At 41.4% G+C, this 23,153-nt stretch overlaps 1 protein-coding gene across 6 annotated transcripts in view; it reads left to right on the forward strand.

Annotated features, from left to right (window-relative positions):
- Positions 1-23,153, forward strand: part of ADAM22 (ADAM metallopeptidase domain 22) — a 491,004-nt gene that overhangs the window by 110,644 nt on the left and 357,207 nt on the right. For all 6 annotated transcript variants that reach the window (XM_082259181.1, XM_082259183.1, XM_082259185.1 and 3 more), the window contains exon 3: positions 5,578-5,654. In XM_082259181.1, the coding sequence (XP_082115307.1) occupies positions 5,578-5,654 (77 nt within the window). The remainder of the gene's footprint in view (positions 1-5,577; positions 5,655-23,153) is intronic.

A 23,153-nucleotide genomic window follows, 5' to 3' on the forward strand; every position in this document is an offset into this window, starting at 1 on the left:
TTGCCTGTGAGGGGCTGACTGCCGACGTAAATCGTTGTGCGGCGGTCAGCAAGCTGTTAATAACCCTAAAGCAGTCCTTCACTAAAAAGAGAAGTATGGGTTTGCAAAAAAAAAAAAAACCTAGGTGGATGCAGCATTAATCCAATGCTACATCTGTCCCCTGCTGCCTCTGCACTGAAAACTGAGCTATCAAACACTGCTGATTATTCAGTTCTCCCATCTGCTCTTAACAGAGAGCACTGTCAGTCACTGGCTCTCTGCTCTACTCCTCCAGCGCTGGCTGGAGCGCCAGCCTAGGAAGGGAGGGAGCCTCTGGCTGGCTCAGTCTCCTAGCGGCACAGCTGAGAGGCTGAGCCAGCTCCTGGTCCAGACATCTGGGTGGATCCTGGCTGTAATGGTAAGATCTTTCCTGAGCCATGACTGGCTGGTTGATGTCAGCTCACAATGGGTGCAGAACGTACTGAATTCCTGTGACAACCAGGAGAAGTATAGGCAAAAAAGCTTTGGCCCTTTTTCTCTTTTAAAAATGAAAGTTCAACTTATCCTCCTTCTCCCTCCTAGTGTAACAAATTGGGTGTTTCTTTTTCTCTGGGAATGGGTACCTTTTCTGACAGGTTCCCCTTTCCCCTTCCACAGTTCTCACCAAGGCAAAAAATACATAAGTTTGGCTCGCTCCCTGCCCCCCACAATGTCCTGAGACACATCAAGCCCCAGGAGGCTGCGGGACCAGTCTAAAAGTGCTGTGCGATCTCACGCATGCGCAGTAGACATCAGAAAGTCATACCTGGCTTCCACATCCAAGATGGCAGTGCACATGTACATCAAAAATGAAGAAGCATATTTCTTTTGGTACTGGCACCACCAAACATGTCCTATTTAGGTCTATGGGACGGCCCTGCAAATCTGCGTGCAATGCATTTTTTTTTTCTAATTCAATAGTTTTTATTTGTTTTGCATATAAGCATGAAAGTACACAAGTTGTGGATGCAGCCGCTAAATACAATGCAAAATGTATGAAGTAAGATCTCTTTTGAACAATTAAACACATAGATAGAAAGAGAGAAAGATGTATTTAGGCAACTATAGTATACATATGACATGTTGCAAGGTACTTATTAAGGTAACAACAACAACAACCTCAGCAGTATTATGGCTACTAAAACAAAGAGGTAAGAAGAGAGGAAAACCTAGACCATGGATACCCTGGGTCCTAAAATGGATACCAGGAGGCCCACGGTTCCCAAATAATGTTGTTGGGTAACGTTCACAACCTCTCGATTAGGAGCCAAGTTTTCCTTCCAGTGTCTCGTGGGGATTAGTTTGGCTGAAAGTAGTATATTGGCGATTACACTCTGGAATTGAGATGGAAATTGGTCAATGCCAATATTAAGTTGGGCTATGGCAGAGTTTGCGAGAGTAAAAATGACAGTAACTTCCGAGATCAATTGAAATGTTTTCCGCCGGAAGCTGCAAATGTTTTTACAATGGTAACTAGGTTACCTGGAGTACCACAGCCATGCCAGCATAATGGAGAACACGTTTTATATATATTTGCCGGTCTATAGGGGGAAAGATACCACCAGTGGAAGATTTGAAGCGCTAGCTCCCAGTGATTCACACAGTGTGTGTTAGGGTATATGTGTTTTTTTTTTTTTTTTACTCTTGTCCACTGGTTGTTAGAGAAGGAAGAGTTTAATTCGGTCTCCAATTTTGTCATTGATTTGGTCTTGTGGAAAGTCAGCTTGTCCTGCAGTAATTTGTATTTAAGGGAAGTACCTCTTACGGATTTGAGAATGTTCCCATAGTATTGCCATAGTTTGGGATGCACTGTAATTGGTGGTGGAGGAAATGATGATAGGAAACTGTATATGCAGCATAGAAAGAAGTATGAGAAGTTAGATAATTTAAATTTAGCAGTGGCATTATCCGGCAGAGTAGGAGCTTCCTTTGTTTGTAGGTCGGCTATCAAGTGTAGAACAATTTGGTCCTAACCTCTTATATCCAAGTCCAGGATAAGGTGTGTAAGGGTGGTAATTGGTATGTCTACTTTGTGGTGTTGGGAGGATTGTGGTGCGTTCTGTACTACCATTCTCCAAGCTAGTAGGGATGTTTTAGCGGAGGGTGGAAAAAGGGTTAGGTTTAGCGGTTTCCACATGTCAGCATAGAGTACAGAGCAAAGATTGGAGGTATTGTTAAAACCTTTCTCAATGTTCAGTCAAAGTGGTTTGGCTATTGGGGTAAACCAATGTTTTAGGTGATCCGCATGGACCGCTGTGTGGTAGTCCTGTAGGTCTACCATAACAATGCCTCCAACTGATCTGTGTTTTGTTAAGAATGAGTGGGAGCAGCAGGCCCTCTTCCCCTGCCAGATGAAGGTTCTCATTAGTGAAGTTAAAACTTTCAAGTATGTTTGTTTCAAGGGGACGTGTAAATTTTAAAATAAAGCATTTGGGGGAGTATAAGCATCTTGTATGCAGCCAGTCTACCCACCCAGGATATCTCAAATTTGGCTAAGTTTTTATAATTTCCTTATCTAGTTTGCCTAATATTGGTTTGTAGTTTGCATCTGCTAGTGATGCACTAGATGGTGTTATTATAATACCAAGGTAGGTTATGCTTTTTTCGGCCAAGTGTACGGTAACCTGTCCTTTAAGCTTGATACACATTGACTAGAGATGCCCAAATCCAAAATAATGATTTAGAGTGGTTGACCTTATAATACAACAATTGACTAAATTCTGATAGAATTTAGTGAGCCCTAGGGAGAGGGATGTGAGGGTTCATTAACATCAGAATGATATAATCCGCAAATTTATGACATGAGGTTTGTCTCAAAATAGGAACCCGGAGAGCTCTGGATCAGAGCGGATTTTTTCTGCTAAAGGTTCAATCACTAGCTTAAATATTGTTGACAAAAGTGGACATCCCTGCCTTGTACCATGTGATATATTGAACGGCTTAGACAACATGTTCTCCGTAAAAACCTGGGCCGATGGGGAAGAATACAATGGTAATATTGCTGAGAATATAGAATTTTGAAAGCCAAATTTGTGAAGAACTTTTGACATGTAGTTCCAGTGTACTTGATTGAACGCCTTCTCTGCATCAATGGAAAGTAGCAAAGAAGGCATTCTTCATCGCTGAGCAGAGTACACGCCTAGTAGCATCTGATGTCTGCCTACCAGGTACAAATCCCATTTGGTCTGGTTGTATTAATTTGAGGATTACCTCTTTCAGCCTTTGTGCTGAAGGCTTAGAAGTTTGGTGTATATCTTAACATCTACGTATGCCTAGAGATTTCCCACTAGGCATAGTTTGGATAATTCTGAGTATCTCAGGTTTAGAGAAGGGACGATTTAGTTTGTCAAGGTTCGAGGGAGTCACCGAGGGTAGTTTTAATTTGTCCAGGAATGAAGAACTCAAGTCAGCCGTAGCTTGTGGAGTAGCTAAATCATCCTTCAGGTTGTAGAGTGATCCATAATAATCCACAAAGGCGTCAGCTGTTTGTTTGAGATTGGTCAATTTTTGTTTGGTGTGTGGATGGTACAGGAAGGGGATTTTGTCTTTAACTCTCCTGGCTTTAAGCCTGGATGCTAGGAATTTCCCAGCTCTGTTTTGTGGGAAGCATAGCATTTCACTTTAAGCTGTCTAAGCATACAATCATGATTTTCCAGGAGCAGGGAACAGAGGTCCATGCGTAGCATAGTCAGTTTAGAGGCTTTTAAAGGGTCTGATTTGTCCTTTTTTTGACGTTCTAGATCACTAAGTTCTGACATTACCCTTTGTAGTTTAGCAGAGTGGATATGTTTAGCACGTGCACCCAACTGTATCAGAATCCCTGTAATATATGCTTTATGAGCATTCCACATTGTAAATATGTTAATGTCAGGTTTGTCATTGGAAGTAAAGTACTCGTCAAGGTGGCAGTTAAGCAGATCCCTAGTGGTGGGATTGTCTAATAATTTATGGTAACAATGCCACAACAGGGTGGGACCGCAGGAGGCCTGCTCCGATATCGTAATGGAGATAGCCGCATGGTCAGACCACGTGATGTCAGTTATGTCCTAGTGGGATACCTGCTGTAGCAGCCACTTATCCACCAAAAAAGGTAAATTCTAGAGTATGAATTAAATCTAGATGAGTAATACCCAGATGAGCATCTCCGTACATCTTAAATATCTTCTCTTAGCAAGAGATTGGCTAAGGAGAATGATTCAGGTCTCCTATTGGAGGTGGCATCTAATTTGGGATCAACAACTGAATTCATATCTCCACAGATAATCAGGTTACCTTGTTTGTGCTTGGCAATGCATTTAAATAATTTGCTGAAAAACAAACCACGTCTTCAATTGGAAACACACACCCCCAGAATTGTGTACAATTTCTCATTCATGTTGCATACCCACACGACAAATCAACCTTCTGAGTCAATAACAGAGGAGTATAACTTAAAGACTCAGCTCTTGATGGCTTTGAGAACTCCCCTTTTTTTTGTTTAGAGTTCTGCTGAAAAGATGAATGGGAAGTCTTTGTGCTGATAGTGATGCAACACATTTTAATGGGCCCGTAAGTACAGCTTTGAAAGTGTTAAATCAGGCGGCGAGGAGGCAGCATACAGTATTGCCTCCTTACCACCTGTCAAACAGCTCTGAAAAGTGATTTGGGCACGGATCACTCTTCAGAGGGGGGGGGGGGGGAGACCTTGTTGTATGTCTGAAAGAGTAAGGCAGCTCCAAAGCACATGCGTTGCCATGCACCACCACCATGCATTGTGGTGCACTGCCACAAATTGTGCATGTCCATGTTTTCGGGGGCTTTGGTGCTTTGCCAGTCTGTTCATTTTGATGGGCTACCTTAACATAATGCATGCTAACACACAAAAAACTTCATCACACTGGGAACACGTGACCCAGCTTAAGGTTTTCTTTTGAGGAAAGTGGAAAGATAGCGCTGGACCCGTAGGTTTATTTTACTGGTATTTTTATCTTAAGGTATGAATGCTTTTGTAAATGATCTGGTTCCTGGGCAGGCGGCTTCTGTACCCCAGAGGATCTCCACAGTCTCCTTGGCTTGTAGTATAATGTAAGAAGGGTTGATATTAAAGTGCCACACCACTGCTAAGAGGTCCAGCTGCAACTTTATTCTATTGAAGGTCAGGGGTACAATTCAAGAAATAGCCAAAGTGTTTTGAGGGTCTAAGTGCCCCCTTCATCAGGGCTTGACTGGCAACAAAGTGAACAAACCAGCAGTGAACTTGACCTGAAATGTTTTTTTATTCCAGGGTGAGTTGAAAGCACAGGCCTAATTAGCAGCTTGTTTGGCAGCAAGTTTTCTTTTGTCCAGGGTAAACAGTGCATGGCTCAGCTCTGTTCAGAGAGCCAAAAGGTAAATAGCTTATTAGTGCTCTGGGAATCCTATATCAAGGGTGTGCTCTGAACAAAATGGGATTTTGTATAATAGGAACAAAAAATGAAACTAGTAGTTAGAAACATGTGAACCAAATTTGATCCCAAACCATTCTAGGTTCTCTTTAAGATATAATTCTATATTAATCGCAGTCTTCTCTTGTCTCTGCAGTCCACCCATGTCGCACAGGCCAGCTTTCAAATTGATGCCTTTGGAACGTCCTTCATCTTGGATGTTGAACTGAACCAGTAAGTACAACATTCTAACCAGAGAAATGATAATACTGTGCGTTGATCACCGCCACCCCCCCCTTTTTTTTTTGTGAGAACTTTACTGAAATGTCACAAAGTGCATTGTACCATGCTGCACTGAAAAAAAAGTACTACATGCCATAACCTTTTCTCACCTCAGCATGGCAGTGTGAACTGGCAGGATAAGGAGTAAGGCTGTGTGCATTGTCTTTCAATAGACTATGAAAATAGTCCTTACACAGTTACTTCTGTCATTTAAAAAACTGCCTCTCAGCATTCATTTGAAACAGACTTTAACTCTGCTTTAAGTGATGGATCCAATTAAATTCAGTTAACAGAAGGGTGAGCTTATTATTTTACAGCAGCACCAAAGTGATATTGTGTTCCAGGAAACCAATATGTATAGTTCTATGCTGTGTAATGTTCATATCCAAATGAGAAATTTGAAAATAAGCAGGGAGTCCTTTGAGACCTGAAATTTGTATGTGGTCGAACAGGAATTATATAATTAATATTTTACAAATGTTTGCTAGCTTGAATAATGCTTTCGACTTTGGTTGCTCATAGTAATTAGTGCCTTCATAGCTAACTGCCATGCAATTATCACCATAGGGGTTGATTTACTAAAGGCAAACTGTGCACTTGGCAAAGTGCAGTTGCTCCAGAGCTTAGTAAATGAGGAGGAATCTGACTACGATCACCCAATCACGTGCAAGCAAAAATGCTTTTTTTTTTAAATTTCCCTTGCATGTGATTAGGTATTCTTTGCAAAGTTTAGCTTTACCTCATTTACTAAGCTCTGGAGCAACTGCACTTTGCAAAGTGCAGTCTATTAGCCTTTAGTAAACCAACTCCTAAGTGTCTGTTCCTCATCCTCATGTAACATCAATATACTGAATAGTACGCATTATCATTAATGTATTTCCTTCCAAATATGCCCTAACCATCAATGATTTATAGATAGAAAAGGTAAGTAAAACGCACATATTCTTTTAGTAGATGTGAACCCAATACCATAATCTAAAAAAAAGCTAAACACAGAGGCGTAACTAGAACCTTCAGGGCCCCGGTGCAAGAAACCATGAAGGGCCCCTGGACCCCTGGCCGCCCCTCCTATCCAGGTGTACAGGGGAGCCGCACAGGCCCTCTGGAGCATGGGGCCCGGTTGCAATTGCAACCCCTGCAACGCCTGTAGTTATGCCCCTGGCTAAACATAAAAAAGTAATTTTAATCTTTCTGCAGCTTTGATTAAAATAATGACTGGTGATCCTGCCATGAGGATCCTTGTTCAGACACCTCCTGTAAAATTGTGACATTGTTCTTTCCCTGTCTTCCAGTTGTGCTCCTGCATTGTCACCCTGTCACACTGGCTTCTGATAAAGACTACATGTGGTTTCAGTGCACATTTCCTATGCATGGTCCACTGTTGTCACCATCAGGAAACCTTCTCTGAGTAATTCCTTGCAGCTATCACTATAGTGCGTGTAGACAGGAAGTGGCTTCAAAGAAGCCGCAGAAAACAAGCAGCACTAATAGGTAACAAAGGATGAAAAAAAGGGGGGAAATAGCTATGGTTTATGATACACAGTGCTTTAACAAACTAATTTAGGGTTAGGATTTACATATACTTGGATGGAGATCCTCTGGCCAGGCTCCTGTAAAGGATGGGGGTGGGTCGAGATCATCCAGCCAGACCCCTGGAGAGGATGGGGGTGGGTGGAGATCCTCCAGCCAGGCCTCTGAAAAAGATGGGCGTAGGTGGAGATCCACCAGCCAGGCTCCTGTAAAGGATGGGGGTGGGTGGAGATCATCCAGCCAGACCCCTGGAGAGGATGGGGGTGGGTGGAGATCCTCCAGCCAGGCCTCTGAAAAAGATGGGCGTAGGTGGAGATCCACCAGCCAGGCTCCTGGAAAGGATGGGAGTGGGTGGAGATCCTTCAGCCAGACTCCTGGAAAAGATGGAGGTGGGTGGAGATCTTTCAACCAGGCTCCTGGAGAGGATGGGGGTGGGTGGAGATCCTCCAGTCAGGCTCCTGGAAATGATGGGGTTGGGTGGAGATCCTCCAGCTAGGCTCATGGAAAAGATGTGGGTGGGTTGGGATCCTCCAGCCAGGCTCCTGTAAGGATGGGGGTGGGTGGAGATCCTTCTGCCAGGCTCTTGGAAAAGATGGGGGGGGGGGGTAGGTAGAGATGCTTCAGCCAGGCTCCTGGAAAGGATGAGGGTGGGTGGAGATTCTCCAGCCAGGCTCCTGGAAAAGAATGGGGGTGGGTGGAGATCCTTCAGCCAGGCTCCTTGAAAGGTTTATGGTGGTCAAGATCCCCCAGCCAGGCTCCTGGAAAGGATGGGGGTGGGTTGATATCCTTTAGCCATGCTCCTGGAAAAGATGGGGGTGGGTGGACATCCTTCAGCCAGGCTCCTGGACAGGATGGGGGTGAAAGGAGATCGTCCAACCAGGGCCATGGACAGAATGGGGGAAGGAGAAAATCCCTCAGTCAAGGTCATGGATAGCATGGGAGCTGGTGCAACATCCCCAAGCCAGGTTCATGGAGAAAATGGAAATGTTAGGAGATCCCCTAGCCAGGCTCTTGAATAGGATGTTGGTGGAGATCCCAAAGCAGGATTACAGATAGGATTGGGGGTGGGAGAAGATCCCAGAATAATTGATAGGATAGGGGGTTCATGGACATATAACAGTCAGGTTCATGGACAGGATGAGCATGGGAGGAAATCCCCACCCAGGGTAATGGACAGGGTTGGAGTGGGAGGAAATTTCTCAACCAGGTTAATGAACAGGAAGGGGATAAAGGGACATATAGCAGCCAAGCTTACAGACAAGATGGTGTTGAAAGGAGATCCCCAGCCATGCTCACGAACAGAAGAAAGTTAATGGATGGAATGGGGATAAAAGGACATATAGCAGCCACACTCATGGGCAGAAGAATGCGGTGAGGGACAAAATCACTTCTCACTCTATCAAAAACTTGAAATGAAATTGAATAGAGCATTGCTGTGAACGGCATGCATTGCTTCAGTGCAGGCTCTGGGTATCCCAGCCATTTATGACTGTTAACCTTCCTATAAGCACTGCATTAAGGTTGTATCTTACATATTGAAAGAGATAATTACTGATAAGTGTCCATCCATTATTAATGTGCTGCTGCCGAAGTGCCAGTGCAGATAGATGCTTTTTGTTGATTCTACACACACCAAGGGGAAATGCAACTTGGAACTGGCATCTCTTTTCTGGCAAAACTTAAATGACCTTCTGGCTTTAATAAAGATTTGGCACAGATAAACTCTAATACTACATTCCTCATTTTGCATTGCAACATTGCAAAAACTCTGTATGATTTCAGACAAAACTACATTCTTTCATAGATTATCAGGAAAAGCCTGGTAGATGTAGACCAGGGGACTTCAAAAAACGATTACAGCAGATTCCAAACTAACAGGATTTTTAGATTATTTTAGAAGTCCCTTTCGGCACACTTAACACAGAGGGGTTGATTTACCAAAGGGAAAAAGACTGTGCACTCTGCAAGTGCAGTTACTCCAGAACCTAGTAATTGAGGAGAAACTCTGCTGACTCCCATCATCCAATCATGTGCAAGCAAAAATGTACTTTTTTTTTATTTTCCTTGATTGGGTATTCTTTGCAAAGTGAAGCCTTACCTCACTTACTAAGCTCTGGAGCAACTGCACTTGTAGAGGGCAACTGCACTTTGTAAAGTGCACACTCTATTTGCCTTTAGTAAATCAACCCCAGAGTGTAAAATTTACGTAACCACTTGCTGACTGCGCACAGTATATTTACTGCGGCAGTCAGCCCCAGCGAGGCAGAGTGACGTAGGTCTACGTCGCTCGCCTGTCACCGGGTTTTGAGCCAATAGCGGGCGAGCGCGCGCCCGCTGAGGCGCGCGCCCGCTGAGGCGCGCGCCCGCCTCGGCTCATTCACAGAGGAGTGCGGGCGTGTGACCGGCGGACCTGATGTCCGCCGGTCACACTATGATCGCAGGTACAGTGGGAGAAAGGCGGGCGGCTTATGTAAACAAGCTGCCTGTCATTCTCCCCTGTGTAAAAATGGAGATCAGACGGTTCTACTATGTAGAACCGTTGATCTCTGTTTTTACAATAGTAGACCTGTCCCACTACAGTTAGAAACACGCCCCTAGGACACACTTAACCCCTCCCTCTCCAATATAGTTAACCCATTCCCTGCCAGTGTCATTTTTGCAGTAACAGTGCATATGTATAGCACTGATTACTGCAGTAATGTCACTGGTACCCCCAAAAGTGTCAAAAATGTCAGTCAAGGGTCCGATCTGTCCACCGCAATGTCGCAGTACCGCAAAAAAAAAACGCAGATCGCCGCCATTACTCGTTAAAAAAAAACCACCAAAAATGACAAAAATCTTTCCCTTTGTTAGTAAACGCGATAACTTTTGCGCAAACCAATCAAAATACGCTTTTTGCGATTTTTTTTTACCAAACATATGTAGCATAAAACAAATTGGCTGAAAATGTTAAAAAATTTTGATTTTTACATTTTTTTGGGGGGGAATTTCATATAAAAAAAGTAAAAAATATTGTTATTTTTGCAAAATTTATGCTCTTTTTTGTTTATAGCGCATGATCAAAAAATCGCACAGGTGATCAAATACCACCAAAAGAAAGCTCTGTTTATGGGAAAAAAGGACATGAAATTCGTTTAGGTACAGCGTCGCACGACCGCGCAATTTTCCGTTAAAGTCACGCAGTAAAAAATCGCAAAAAAAACCCTGGTCAGGAAGGGGGTAAAATCTTCCGGGGCTTAAGTGGTTAAGGAGTAGAGTATGTTCACTCTGAAAATTTTTGAATGTAGTAAAACAAAATACTTTACAAAGAATACCCAATCACGTGCAAGAAAAAAAAAAAAAAACAGGATTATTAGTTGTGTCTGATTGGATAATAGAAGTCAATACAGCTTCACTTTAATCACTAAGCTTAGTAAAAATTCAAGATAAACATGCTCTATCTCTATCTAAATCATGTGCAAGAAAAAATGCTAAATCTCTACTGCTTCACCTGTCTATTTTTCTGTATGCTACAAAATCCAATCTTTTCTCTTTTCATTCTAATATTTGTTTAAAAAATATTTGTATGGAAAAAAAAAAAAAAACGCATCTAGTGTTTTTACAGACAAAACTTTTTGTTTTAGTTTTAGGTTAAGTTTTGAATTGTTTGCACTTGACATGAGAAATGTAGACGTGTGATTGGTTGGGTTTACAAAATGTTCATATACAGATCTCTGAAACGCAATACTAACGAAAATTTCAACAAACCTTAAATACATTATAATGAAACAATGAAATGAATTTGTTTCATTCGTGCCATTTGGATGTTTAAAGCATCCAAAATAACATATCGACATAACGAATTATCTGAATTGACTCGGATCAAGTTTGTTTTCATTTGCAATAACATTTTTTATTGTTATAAAAAATGCACTACATACAGTATGAAATGGAAACATATTGCAATAAATACAGTAAGGTATAAAAGTGAAATAAGTTGATGATTTCTACCTATTGTGTTTGGGTTGGATGGAGGTGGTGTGGCAGATCCATCCCTGAATCATAACATTACTTGATTAATCCAAATGAATCCAAATTAATCTTAATTGAAAAAATAACTTGTGTTCCATTCACACTTTCAGATTTATTTTTTTTTATTTTGCATATACATTTTTAATTATTATAAAAAATACACTACTAATGAAATGGAAACATGTTGCAATAAATACAGTAAGGTATTAAAATGAAATAAGATGATAAAGACTACATTGTATTTGGGTTGATCATAGAGGTGGATCCATCAAGATTCTCAGAATTATAACATAATAAATGAATCCGAAATTAACTTTATTCTATTCATTCTTTCGGATCTATTTACTTTTTATTTTGCATTAACATTTTTCATTATTATAATCAGCTCATTCCATTTCTCTTTGTGGGTTGGACTAACAGGGATGTCTGCATAAGTAATCTCCTGAAATAACAAATGAACATATTAAAACTATAATAGCCAATCTCCTGAAATATACTAAACAAATCCGAATATACAAAATGGATCTAAATATGCAAAACGAATTCCGAAAATGAATCATTCTAACATAATGAATATGACGAAACGAAATGATGAATGTAACGAAACGAAACAAATTTTTCCATGGTGCACATGACAACTCTAGTGACATGTCAATATCACAGGACATCAAGAGAAAATCTCCAAATCTCTGTTGGGCATTTTCCCTTTTCCTCTTGTCTGAATGACAACATTGTCAGGTGGATAGGAAATAAGGGGAAAATTTGCTTGACCAAGGCCCGAATTAAAGGGGAGCGCCAGTCTCACTCCAAAAAAATGAAGTCAGCAGCTACAAATACTACCCTATGGACCCTTTCGCTACCAGGTCCGTACATTGTTTGCCCCTGACAGTAGGGGTTTCACACACAATTCGGTGCAGCCACCGGAATTGTGTGTAAAACTGACAGGCAGGTTCCTGCCTGTCAGGTGGATGCATTTGGGCGGCTGCCGCCCAATTTCCTTCACACACCCCGGTACCAGCACCCCTGCCATGTATTCTGGGCTATGCTTGCCCACCTTCAGGCTCAGGACCGACATTGGGGGTGGAGGGGAAGTAGAAGAGCAGACACACGCTGTGACCTGGAAGGCGACGTGTATGATGTCAGTTCCGAGTCAGGCTCCCAGTGTCCCTGGCTAACGTTGCAGTCTGCATTGCAATGCATTCAGTTGACCCCAGAGAAGACATGCAAGGTCTAAAAGTCCTGTTAAAGAGAACCTGTCACCTAAAAATCATCAAATAGGGTAAAAACTTTGATTGAAATACACTTGTTGGATTTTCCTGCGCGCGCCTGAGTGAGAGCAATAATTCTACCACAAGACCTCCTCCATAACACTAAACAGATGACCTATATGGCACTTTTGAAGTGTTGGCTAAAGAAAATATAGGGTACTGAAGTTTGTCGCCATTTCACGGACGCACACAAATTTAAGGTTTGACATGTTGGGTATCTATTTACTCTGTGCAACCTAATCTTTTATATTTCACAAAAAAGTTAGGTAGGTTATTGTGTTTTTTTACCCCTATAATTCACTTTAGTGCGTTTTTTACAAAAATTTTGAGTTTCCTAGAATTTTGCAGTAATATCAAGCTACATAAAAAATCTTTAGCCGTCTTTGGGTCCAGGCGCTGGCATTTTAACATGGGGAAACTTGTGGCTTCACTGCTGGTTTTCCACTGCGCATACATGAGCCACGCAATCTTCTGGGACCTGTGATGTGTCCTATAAGGCTGCGGGGGAAAGAGGGGGGGCCAAAGTGGGAGTGGGTACCTGTCAAAACCAGGTACCGGAGGGGGGAGGATGCAACCTTTTGGGTGAAGTTCCACTTTAACTACTGAGAGAGGCTTTTCCTTCCCTACTCTCTAGAACAGGGATTCCCAAACTACGACCCTCCAGTTGTTCAGGAACTACAATTCCCATCATGCCTAGTCATGTATGTGAATGAGTTTTACAATGCCCCATGGGATGTGTAGTTCTGTAGCAGCTGCAGGGCCATAGTTTGGGAATCCCTGTTCTAGAACAAAAACATTGTTGGCTGGGTAACACTGAAGTGTAAATACATATAAAATAATTAGGGTATATACTTGTTACATTTTTTAAATACAGGTAATATAAGTACACAACATATTTCTTTGTATTAGCTTTCTAGAGTCCTCTACACAGCAGAAATCAGACTGGCGGGGTGGGGGGGATACCAATGTAAGGTATTGATTTACGCTGTGCTTTCAGTTTAACTCTACCATGCTTACAAGGGGGAGCAGACACAGACTAGTTCATCATCAGATTCCCATTGCTTTTCCATTTTCCATCCAGAAGAGTGGAGGTTAGGGAAGTGACCTTGATGTATTCCGTCATTTGAAAAGTAAAATGTATACATTGCATAGATTTTAGCAAATAGTATTTTAGATTTTTTTTTCTCTGGGAAGATATGTGTGTAATGTATGTAAAACTTGCTCTGTTTTTTCTCAATCTGATTGCTAAGTGGGAGGTCCTGTCATTTTTTAACCACTTCCTTACCGCTGGACGTCAAATGACATCCTGGGCTTTGGGTGGGGATATCTGAATGATGGCAGCAGCTACAGACATCATTCAGATATATATATTTTTTTAGCTGGCGATTCCCTGCACCGTAAGAACAATCATTGCGGCTGTTCAGCCGCTTGATCATTCTTACAGGTGGCGGGAGGGGAGGGGACCCCCCTGTCCTCCCGCTGCCCTCCCGTGCTTCTACCTGCTCGCCCGTGCGATCAGCGATCCGGAGAAGGAATCCGCCGGCAGCGGAAGTACACTATAGAGACTGCCGAGGACCAGATGGTCCCTGTGACTTTTTCTATGACTCTCGGAGGCCTGGGAGTGACGTTGTGACGTCACACCCGGCCTGGCAGTTGTCAATACTGTTGTGATCTCAGCTGGATAGCCGAGATCTTCTTTTTTTTTTTTTTTTTTTATTTTAGGCTGTTCAGCCCATAGGAAAGATCTGAGGTCTTATTGACCCCAGATCTCTCCAAAAAGAGGACCTATCATGCCATATTCCTATTACAAGAGATGTTTACATTCCTTGTAATAGGAATAAAAGTAATTAAAAAAATTAAAAGGAAAGAGTAAAAATAAAAAATAAAGATAAAATAAACAATAATTAAAAAAAAATGTTTAAACTGTCCTCATCCCCGCGTGCTCGCATGCAGAAGCGAACACATACTTACCTCGCAGCAACATATGTAAACGGCGTTCAATCCATGCATGTGTAGTATTGCTACGAATGTTAGAGAGCGAGCAACAATTCTAGTCCAGGAACTCCTCTGTAACTCTAAATTGGTAACCTGTAAAAAATTTTAAAGCATTGCCTATGAAGATTTTTAAGTACCGAAGTTTGGCGTCATTCCACGAGTGTGGGTAATTTTAAAGCGTGACATGCTAGGTATCTATTTACTCAGGGTACCATCATCTTTCACATTATGCAAAAAAAATGGGCTAACTTAAGTGTTTTGTTTTTTTTTAATTCATAAAACAGTTTTTTTCAAAAAAAAAAACACGTTTGAAAAATTGCTGCGCAAATACCATGTGACATAAAAAGTTGCAATAACCACCATTCTATTCCCTAGGGTCTCTGCTAAAACAAATATATAATATTTGGGGGTTTAGAGCAATCTTCTAGCAAAAAAATGATCATTTTTACATGTAGGAGCGGAGTGCCAGAAATGGCTTGGTATGGAAGTGGTTAATAGCATATAAGCGGTCTCCTGGTTGTAATTAGAAAAGCAGAAGAAGTCATCCAACCATACTAAGAGAAAATAAGATTTCCAAACAGTGTACAAAATAAAACCCAGGTCTCTGTACTGCACTTGAGTTTTTAATTCATTTTTAAATTTTTACTTTTAAAGGACGAGGGCGCCTATCTTTTTTGTCCACCTTTTCTGACCTAATCTATTCCACATTACCATTCCCCAGATGAATCTACCATCCTTGACATGAGTTGCAGCCTCCAGTGCCTATTTTGAAAGTTATTTTGTGCTGACTGTTGTTCCTGTGCACTGTTTCCCATAGAATTCTACAAGGATATCTTCTCTGTCCTCAGGACAACATGGGTGGGCTAATTTAAAGATTGGCAAACACGGCTAAAACTTTGCCCAATTTATCCTGAATCAGCCAAAATTCGAGCTGTGGCGTCTCCCTTCTGCACCACCCGGCCTAAAAAATGAGACTTTGTCAAAGGAGCCAGGTGGAAGAGTGGCGGTCAAACAGTGCATGCATCCAATCAGGATTGATTTTGATGGCCACTATTGCTGTCTGTAAAAATACAATAGCAGACGGGAGATTCCTCCATCCATGCTGTTTAGTGAAGTGTGGAATCTATCAGATTTCTTTTGTTCAGTCCACACATCTGTATTCATATGACTATACACTTGTAGAATTTTGGTAAAAGTTTAGAAGGAATTTTGAAAAATTGATCGTCAGAGCGTTTAAACAAACAAAGAAGATTCTAGCTGTGGATGTGTTTTTCGTTCAAAGGGGAAGTCCACCCTTACACTAAAATCTCTACATCTACAGGCATCCACAATCTAAGACTATCTATCCTGTAAAGAAATAAAAGCTATAAATACCTCTTCTGAAGCCGCTCCGGTCTGTTCTCCAGCGGCAGCAGCTCTGCAGAGGAGACAGCCGGCTGGGAAATGAATGGGAAGTGACGTCACCCATAGACTTACTATAGGGCTTCTTTTGTTGGCTGCCTCCACAGCAAAGCGGCCATTGACAGCTCAGCGTGGGACCGGACCGAATCGGCTTCAGAAAAGGTATGTATAGTGGTTTCTTCTTTACAGGATAGATAGTCTTAAGATAACATGTAGGTGGGTTCAGGGGCTTCTGAAAAAAACGCCCAACTGCTCCTAAACGGCCATTTACAACGTCCCCTGTACATGGAGCCTTAGATTTGCGGATGCCTGTAGATGTAGAGATTTTAGTGTAATGATAGATTTCCCCCCTGAACGAAAAACACATCCACAGCTAGAATCTTGTTTGTTTGTTTGAGAAAACATTTTTACCCCGCTCCTTCAAATTTTTATCACCCCACTAACCAATGGAAAAATCGAAGGAACGTTCTGAAAAGTAAAATTTTCTAACAAAATTCTAATAGTGTATTGCCAGCTTAAAGCTTTACCGCTCCAGCAACTGTCCATTCCCAGCTGTGAAAGGAGGCAGGGTGGTGCACAATTCAGCGCATCACATTGTTCCCCTTTTTTTCTGTTTGTACAAAGTTAAAGTGGAGCTCCACCCAAAAGGGAAGCTCTGCTTGTTCGTGCCCTCCACTTCTCCACTGCCACATTTGGCAATTTTTGGTCAAAACCAGATACCCGCTCCCACTTCCGAGTAAGATCGCCACAGCGATCTATGAGCATTTCCGGCCCCTCCCCTCCCCACCCCCGCTGCCTTCTGGGACACACAAACGTCCCAGCAGACGATGGGACCATTCAGAAAGTGCAGAACGACTTGCATGTCGGTTTCCCTAACTTACAATTTTTGGGGCGAGCAGGTACCCAGAAGTTCACTCCCTTCTCCCGCAGCCAGCCCATTCACAAAGCGCAGAAACCTTTGCGCATGTGCAATAGGAAACTGGCTGTGAAGCCGCAAATTCTTCACTGCTGGTTTCCCTTAGTCAAGATAGCAGTGCCAGCACTCGAAGCTGATTGGCGAATCAGCTCGGAGTGCTGACATCACAGGATCCCTGGACAGGGATCCTGTGATTATATTAAAAGTCAGCAGCTAAAGTATTTGTGGATAAAGTAATCAGTGGATAGGTGATTACCTATAGCGCTTGCTACAAATTAATAAACCATCTAATAAAAATTCATGATATGACAATATGAGTAATCTAATAAAGAGTATATATATATATATATATATACATGGTGACAATAGAAGTGCTTAATAAATAGAAAATATATAATATGCAAAAAAATTAAAAAATAAATATATTCACTCTCAGAAAAAAATCTTAAAGTTCATGTGCACAAACAATTGTAAGTGAACAGTCCATTAGATGATGCAAGAAAACAATAGTGACTTCTTGATGAAAAAATGTCCAAAAAATATATGTATTTAAAGTGCGGGTGCTTTCACTCTTGCCCTGGTATCCCTTCACCGTGAGAGATAAATAAATGTCACACTCACCAGAACTCGTGGGTCCTATATGCCTTATGACACTAGGACCAATCGTGCTTAAATGACCCTCTCCAGGTCGGGGTGCGTTCCGTCCTGGCGAAACTATCCCTCTGCAGTACCACTCTTACTGCTGATAGCCTCCAAATCGGGTGCCTTTCCTCCAAACAGACCTGCTCCTTCTTGCAGTAGCAATCCTCCTGTTAATCACCTCCAATCAAGGGGGGTGTATAGAAGAAAAAAATCCAGATAGTGCAGTACCGTTTAAGTGGTTTATTTAATGCACACAGCCCTGGTCAATCCAAAAAATACATTTCCAATGGGGTGATAAGAACAGGTGTAAAAACAGAAAAGTTCAATTAAATCCAGTAAAATCCAATAAATTCGGTGAGAAAACAGTGAGAAACAATGTAAAAAACCGAAAGAACGCCGTCATACATGTGAGCTGCGAGTGGAGAGCGGTAGTTCCAGCTTGCGTTCCACTAAGCTCGTATGATGTCACGACGTGCGTTCCACCTAACGCGTTTCGTCATTGGCTAGACGTCTTCAGAGCTACAGTATTTGTGGCTGCTGACTTTCATTTTTCTTTTTTTTCCAGACTGGAGCTGCTCTTTAAGAATGATATGTTTTGGGGTTTTCTTTTTTTTTTTGGTGGGGGGTATATTGATTGGAAGGAAAATGTGGAAAATGCAGAAATCTGTCAATGGGGGGCACTAGTTTTGGTGATACTAATGACAACAAGGGATTCCCTCACTTTGGAGGGATTGCCTCACATTTTTCTGGGACACAGATGGCAAAAGAAAAAAAAAACTGACAGGGTTTATAAACCCCCTTTACTCCAAAATGAAAAAAAATAAAGTGTTGCCTATAGTTCTACTTTAAACTTTTAGTTTACTCTTTGGCTTTCATATTGTTTTTCAATGGTTTTTATTGAGAATTGTCAGTAGAAAAAGTAAAACTCAACAGGTACATAGACTGCAAATAAGGTAAATTAGTTGTGCATGAAAATACAAAAAGATTTTTAACATAAAAAAAGAACATCATATGGTCAATACTGTATGTATTACACTATGCAGAGAAATTATGAAGGTCCGGCCTGGTACACAATGATAATGTACTCTCTCCTGCCTAATCGTAGTTAATCTCTCCCCCCAACAGCTTATTGCAGGGGGGAAGAGATGGGGATGATGCTTTGATGTACTGACAAATAATCAGCCCCTCTACTAGGGCCCTACAAATGGGGGACCAGTGGGGATGAACATCGTTCCTGTCATCCTCATCCCGCAGCATATCCCCAGTGTACAGAAATGGGCACATAGTGTATCGTGTAAACAAAGACAGGAGTGCACTCAAGCCATCAGTAATGTAAACATCTTGATTTCATATTGAATAGCATTGGTTATAATTTAGTGAACTGAGCTGCATATTCTTCAGCAGTTGTAGAATTTGATACACAATCTTTCATAGAGAGATTAAAAAGTTTCTTCGTTACAATCTAAACATAAAATATCATTTAAATTGGTGTACCTTTTTTTAGTTCATTTTATAAATGTAAGAATCTAGGTAAACCATAATAGTTCATTATTAGTACAAATTAAAAGTAACTTGAAATTAACACAGAATTCCAATATCAATTTGGGTGTCTTTGTTCTTGCTTTGTTTTACTGCTTGTTAGACAGGTTCCTAACTTCATAAATAATAGACTTTGAAAATGCAATAATGAGCATGTCACATCATTCTAAGAAGAAAAATCACAAGAGAAAATTAATAATTAAAATGGCTTTAAATTATGTGCAAATCCTAAGAACCCGTCTCTAGCAAATCAACGTGAAAGCCTTTGTTTGCACTGGAGAAGTGACCATGTTGAGAAACAAGCCAGGATATGTGTGAGAAGGCATCTTGTTGCAGTACAAGGAGCTTGTTAACACCACTGGGGGCTTATGTATGAGCCTTCGAGGGAAAGAGAAGTCAAAGTGTTTACTGTCCAGAGGATTACTTCATTTTAATCTGCTGTCGAAACATAGAAGCTGATTTCTTGACATGAACACACCCCCCCAACCATCCCAGACTCTGCAAAACTGTCCAGGGATCTTAGCATGATCCCAATATCCCACAAATCCATCCTGTGTGTGCTATAGCCAAGCCTTCGAACATTCATTCCAGCCCCTGACTTCATCTCCTTGCATAGCTTTATGGCAGAGCGATCCCCTGCCGACACATAGGTGCATAGTCCCTGTAGTAGGAGGACCCGGATCAGCAGAGTGAGGCACTCACTACAGTGCAGAGTAAGTGCTTTACCCACTGACCATTAATGTCTTCCTTCCCACCCACATTCAGCAGGAATCAGCCCTAATTTGAGGTGTGGGTGCCCCTTTAGACATGTGCATGATTGAAAAATTAGTTTTGTTTCATTTATATTCGTTAATCTAGGTATTTTATTTCCTTAAATTTGGTTGATTCCTTTTCGGAATTCATATTCGGAACTTGTTTTAAGTCTTTTTCAAATTTTCTTTGGTGTTACCAATTTTTTCGACCAATCGGTAAAATCGAAAATGTTAAATTTATATTCCATTTCGAATGCGGCAAAGTGAACAAACAAAAGAAAAATCTTAATCAAATGATTACAATGACTCTTTAAATCATCTTTGGCTTAACAAAAGCAGCATTATCTACAAATAGTACTCTAATAACACGTCATTGATTTCAGAAATATGTTTTACAGCTCGAATTGGAATTTAATTTAAAATTCAATTTGAATTTTGGAAATTCAGACGAATTTCCTTTCGTTATTCGGAGCATTTGGTAAACTTTGTTTATACTGTAATTCGGGTATTCAGGCATATCTGAATCTTCGAATAATGAAAAATTTGTCTGAATATTTATTTGGAAGGAGACGAACTGCATATGTCTAGTGCCCCTGTTATCACCACTGGACTTGACAAAAGTTGGTTAAACAATTGACTTTTGTCAAAGGAGCTTAATGGAAAATTGTTGGCTTAACAGCATCTGGATCCAGGTACTGTTCAGGTATTCTGACAGCTGCTGGAGCTGGCTGTCACAGTAAAACAGTTTGCAGAGGAGATATGCCCTTCCTCGCTGTATAGCGTGCAGTGGGGGAATCTGTTAGATTTATTTTATTCAGCTTTACTTGGACATCCTATTGCAAAGCCATGAGCATTACTTACCTGGCTTCTCTTTTGATCCAGCGCTGTGCCTGAGATCAGCATTGCTGCTCTCTCTCTCCTAACAGGCACAGAGGCAGCAGCGGGAGCCATTGGCTTCTGCTGCTGTCAATCAAATATTGTGGATTGGGAGTGGGAGGCTGGTGTCCAGCCTGGCTGTGTGTGTCTATGGAAGCACAAAACTATTACCAAAAAGTTCTGGCGCTACTCCAAGATGATGAAGTCCTGGAATGTCCCTTCACAGAGAATACACAAAAACCTGTAAAGTTCATGTGTTGAAGATGTATGGGAATAGCAACACTGTTCGCCCAATTCCTGATGTAAGACAGCATAGAACATGTAATGGAAATTAGATATAGGAGATGGCGCTCAGTGTGCATATAGTAACAAACCCCAATATGGACTTGGATGGATAGTCTCATAAACACTTTATTATGATGATCCAAGGGTAAAGTATATTGTGAATAAAACAAGGTCAGTCCTACCGCCCCTTGTAGCCTCTGGACATTCACACCGATGGTAATGGAATCCTGTAGGAGACCGGTGGATAATGTTAAGAGCCGGTTGTCAGATGGGGTCGCAGGCAGGAGAGCTCAGTTGGTCTGATGTGCGGCCGCTTCCTCAGACCGGAGCTTCTGTGTCACACTCCCTCGGCACCCGACAAGAGCCTCGGGAGTCGCGCTTTGATGACGTCACTGCACGGGACCGAAGATCCACAGCCAGCCGGCTTAGAGGAATACTAGGATGTCAGCACGGATGGGGGACTGGTTGAATTTGCTTCTGAAGAGCCTCCCGATCGCCACAACGACATGTTTCGCTACAATAGTAGCTTTATCAAGTTGTGGCAAGAGGCGATCGGGGGCTCTATAAAGCCAAAAAATGGGCGGGGTTAGGCACAATGGCCAATAAACTGACCCCAAACAGCTGAATCAGAAAAAGCATTAAGAGATCAATGAATAAATAAAAAAATGGAAAAAGGGGGGAATAAAGGTGTAAAAAAATCGGGAAAAAGGTGAAAAAATTGAAAAAATAAATAATAATTAAAAAACAATGAGCATGTAATAAATAAAAAGTATATATATAAAAGAACATATATAACGGTATATTGAAGGTCCAGAATGCTACAGGGGGCTAACAAGAATTAGTATATCACAACTAAATGTATACGGTTATAATACCTTTGTTGATATACATGGAACGATCTAAAAATTGATAAGATAATAAATATGTGTAAATCAATAAAAATATATATCTATATATATATCTATATGATATTTATATATATATCTATATGATATTTATCTATAAAAAATATATATATATATATATATATATATTAAAATTAACCCGTAAGCACCTGAATCTCCATAGGTCGGCAGGCTTAAAATTAGGACATCATTATACCAGAATAAATATTACTTTAAAACATTTAAATTCTAAAATGCATCAGATAAGGTGATTTAATTCTAATTCCTCGTTGAGGCCTTGAGGCGCTAGACAATTAAATTTATAAATCCAGTATGTTTCTCTCTTGCATAGCAGAGAGAAACGTTCGTTCTCCGTCAGTGTTCCTTTCGGGATGCTTTCTATCGCCATAACTTCAAGTTTCTTGAAGTCTTTATTGTGATATTTTGAAAAGTGACGTGGGACGCTGTGCTTGTCACATCCCTTATGGATGAACCGGCGGTGTTCCCCTATTCTTTTTCGTAATGTCCGCATGGTGCGTCCCACATAGATCAACTTGCATGGACATCTAAGCACATATATGACGAATTCAGTCGAACATGTGATAAATTGTTTTATGTGGATCTTCGGTCCCGTGCAGTGACGTCATCAAAGCGCGACTCCCGAGGCTCTTGTCGGGTGCCGAGGGAGTGTGACACAGAAGCTCCGGTCTGAGGAAGCGGCCGCACATCAGACCAACTGAGCTCTCCTGCCTGCGACCCCATCTGACAACCGGCTCTTAACATTATCCACCGGTCTCCTACAGGATTCCATTACCATCGGTGTGAATGTCCAGAGGCTACAAGGGGCGGTAGGACTGACCTTGTTTTATTCACAATATACTTTACCCTTGGATCATCATAATAAAGTGTTTATGAGACTATCCATCCAAGTCCATATTGGGGTTTGTTACTATATGCACACTGAGCGCCATCTCCTATATCTAATTTCTATGGAAGCACAAAGCCTGCCTTAGGAGTGAGCCCATGCTTGCAAGGGCTTGCTATGGGGACAGACACAGAAGAGGAGGAACCGAGATTCCTGGTCGGGGACCCCAGAAGAGGAGGTTATGCTCTGTGCAATACCATTGCAAAGAGCAGGTGAGTATAACGTTTATTATATTAATTTAAAAAAATGCCTTTATTAATGCTTTACCCTTCACCGGAAACACCTGTACTCAGTAATTTTGAGAGTTTTCCACAAATATCTAGTATTTAAATACCCGTTAGTATTGGAAAAAAGATTATAAAATAGAGATTGTTAACCACTTAAGCCCCGGAAGATTTTACCCCCTTCCTGACCAGGGGGTATTTTG

The sequence above is a fragment of the Pelophylax lessonae genome (assembly GCF_965119305.1).
Source record: "Pelophylax lessonae genome assembly, chromosome: 5".
NCBI classification, from domain to species: domain Eukaryota; kingdom Metazoa; phylum Chordata; class Amphibia; order Anura; family Ranidae; genus Pelophylax; species Pelophylax lessonae.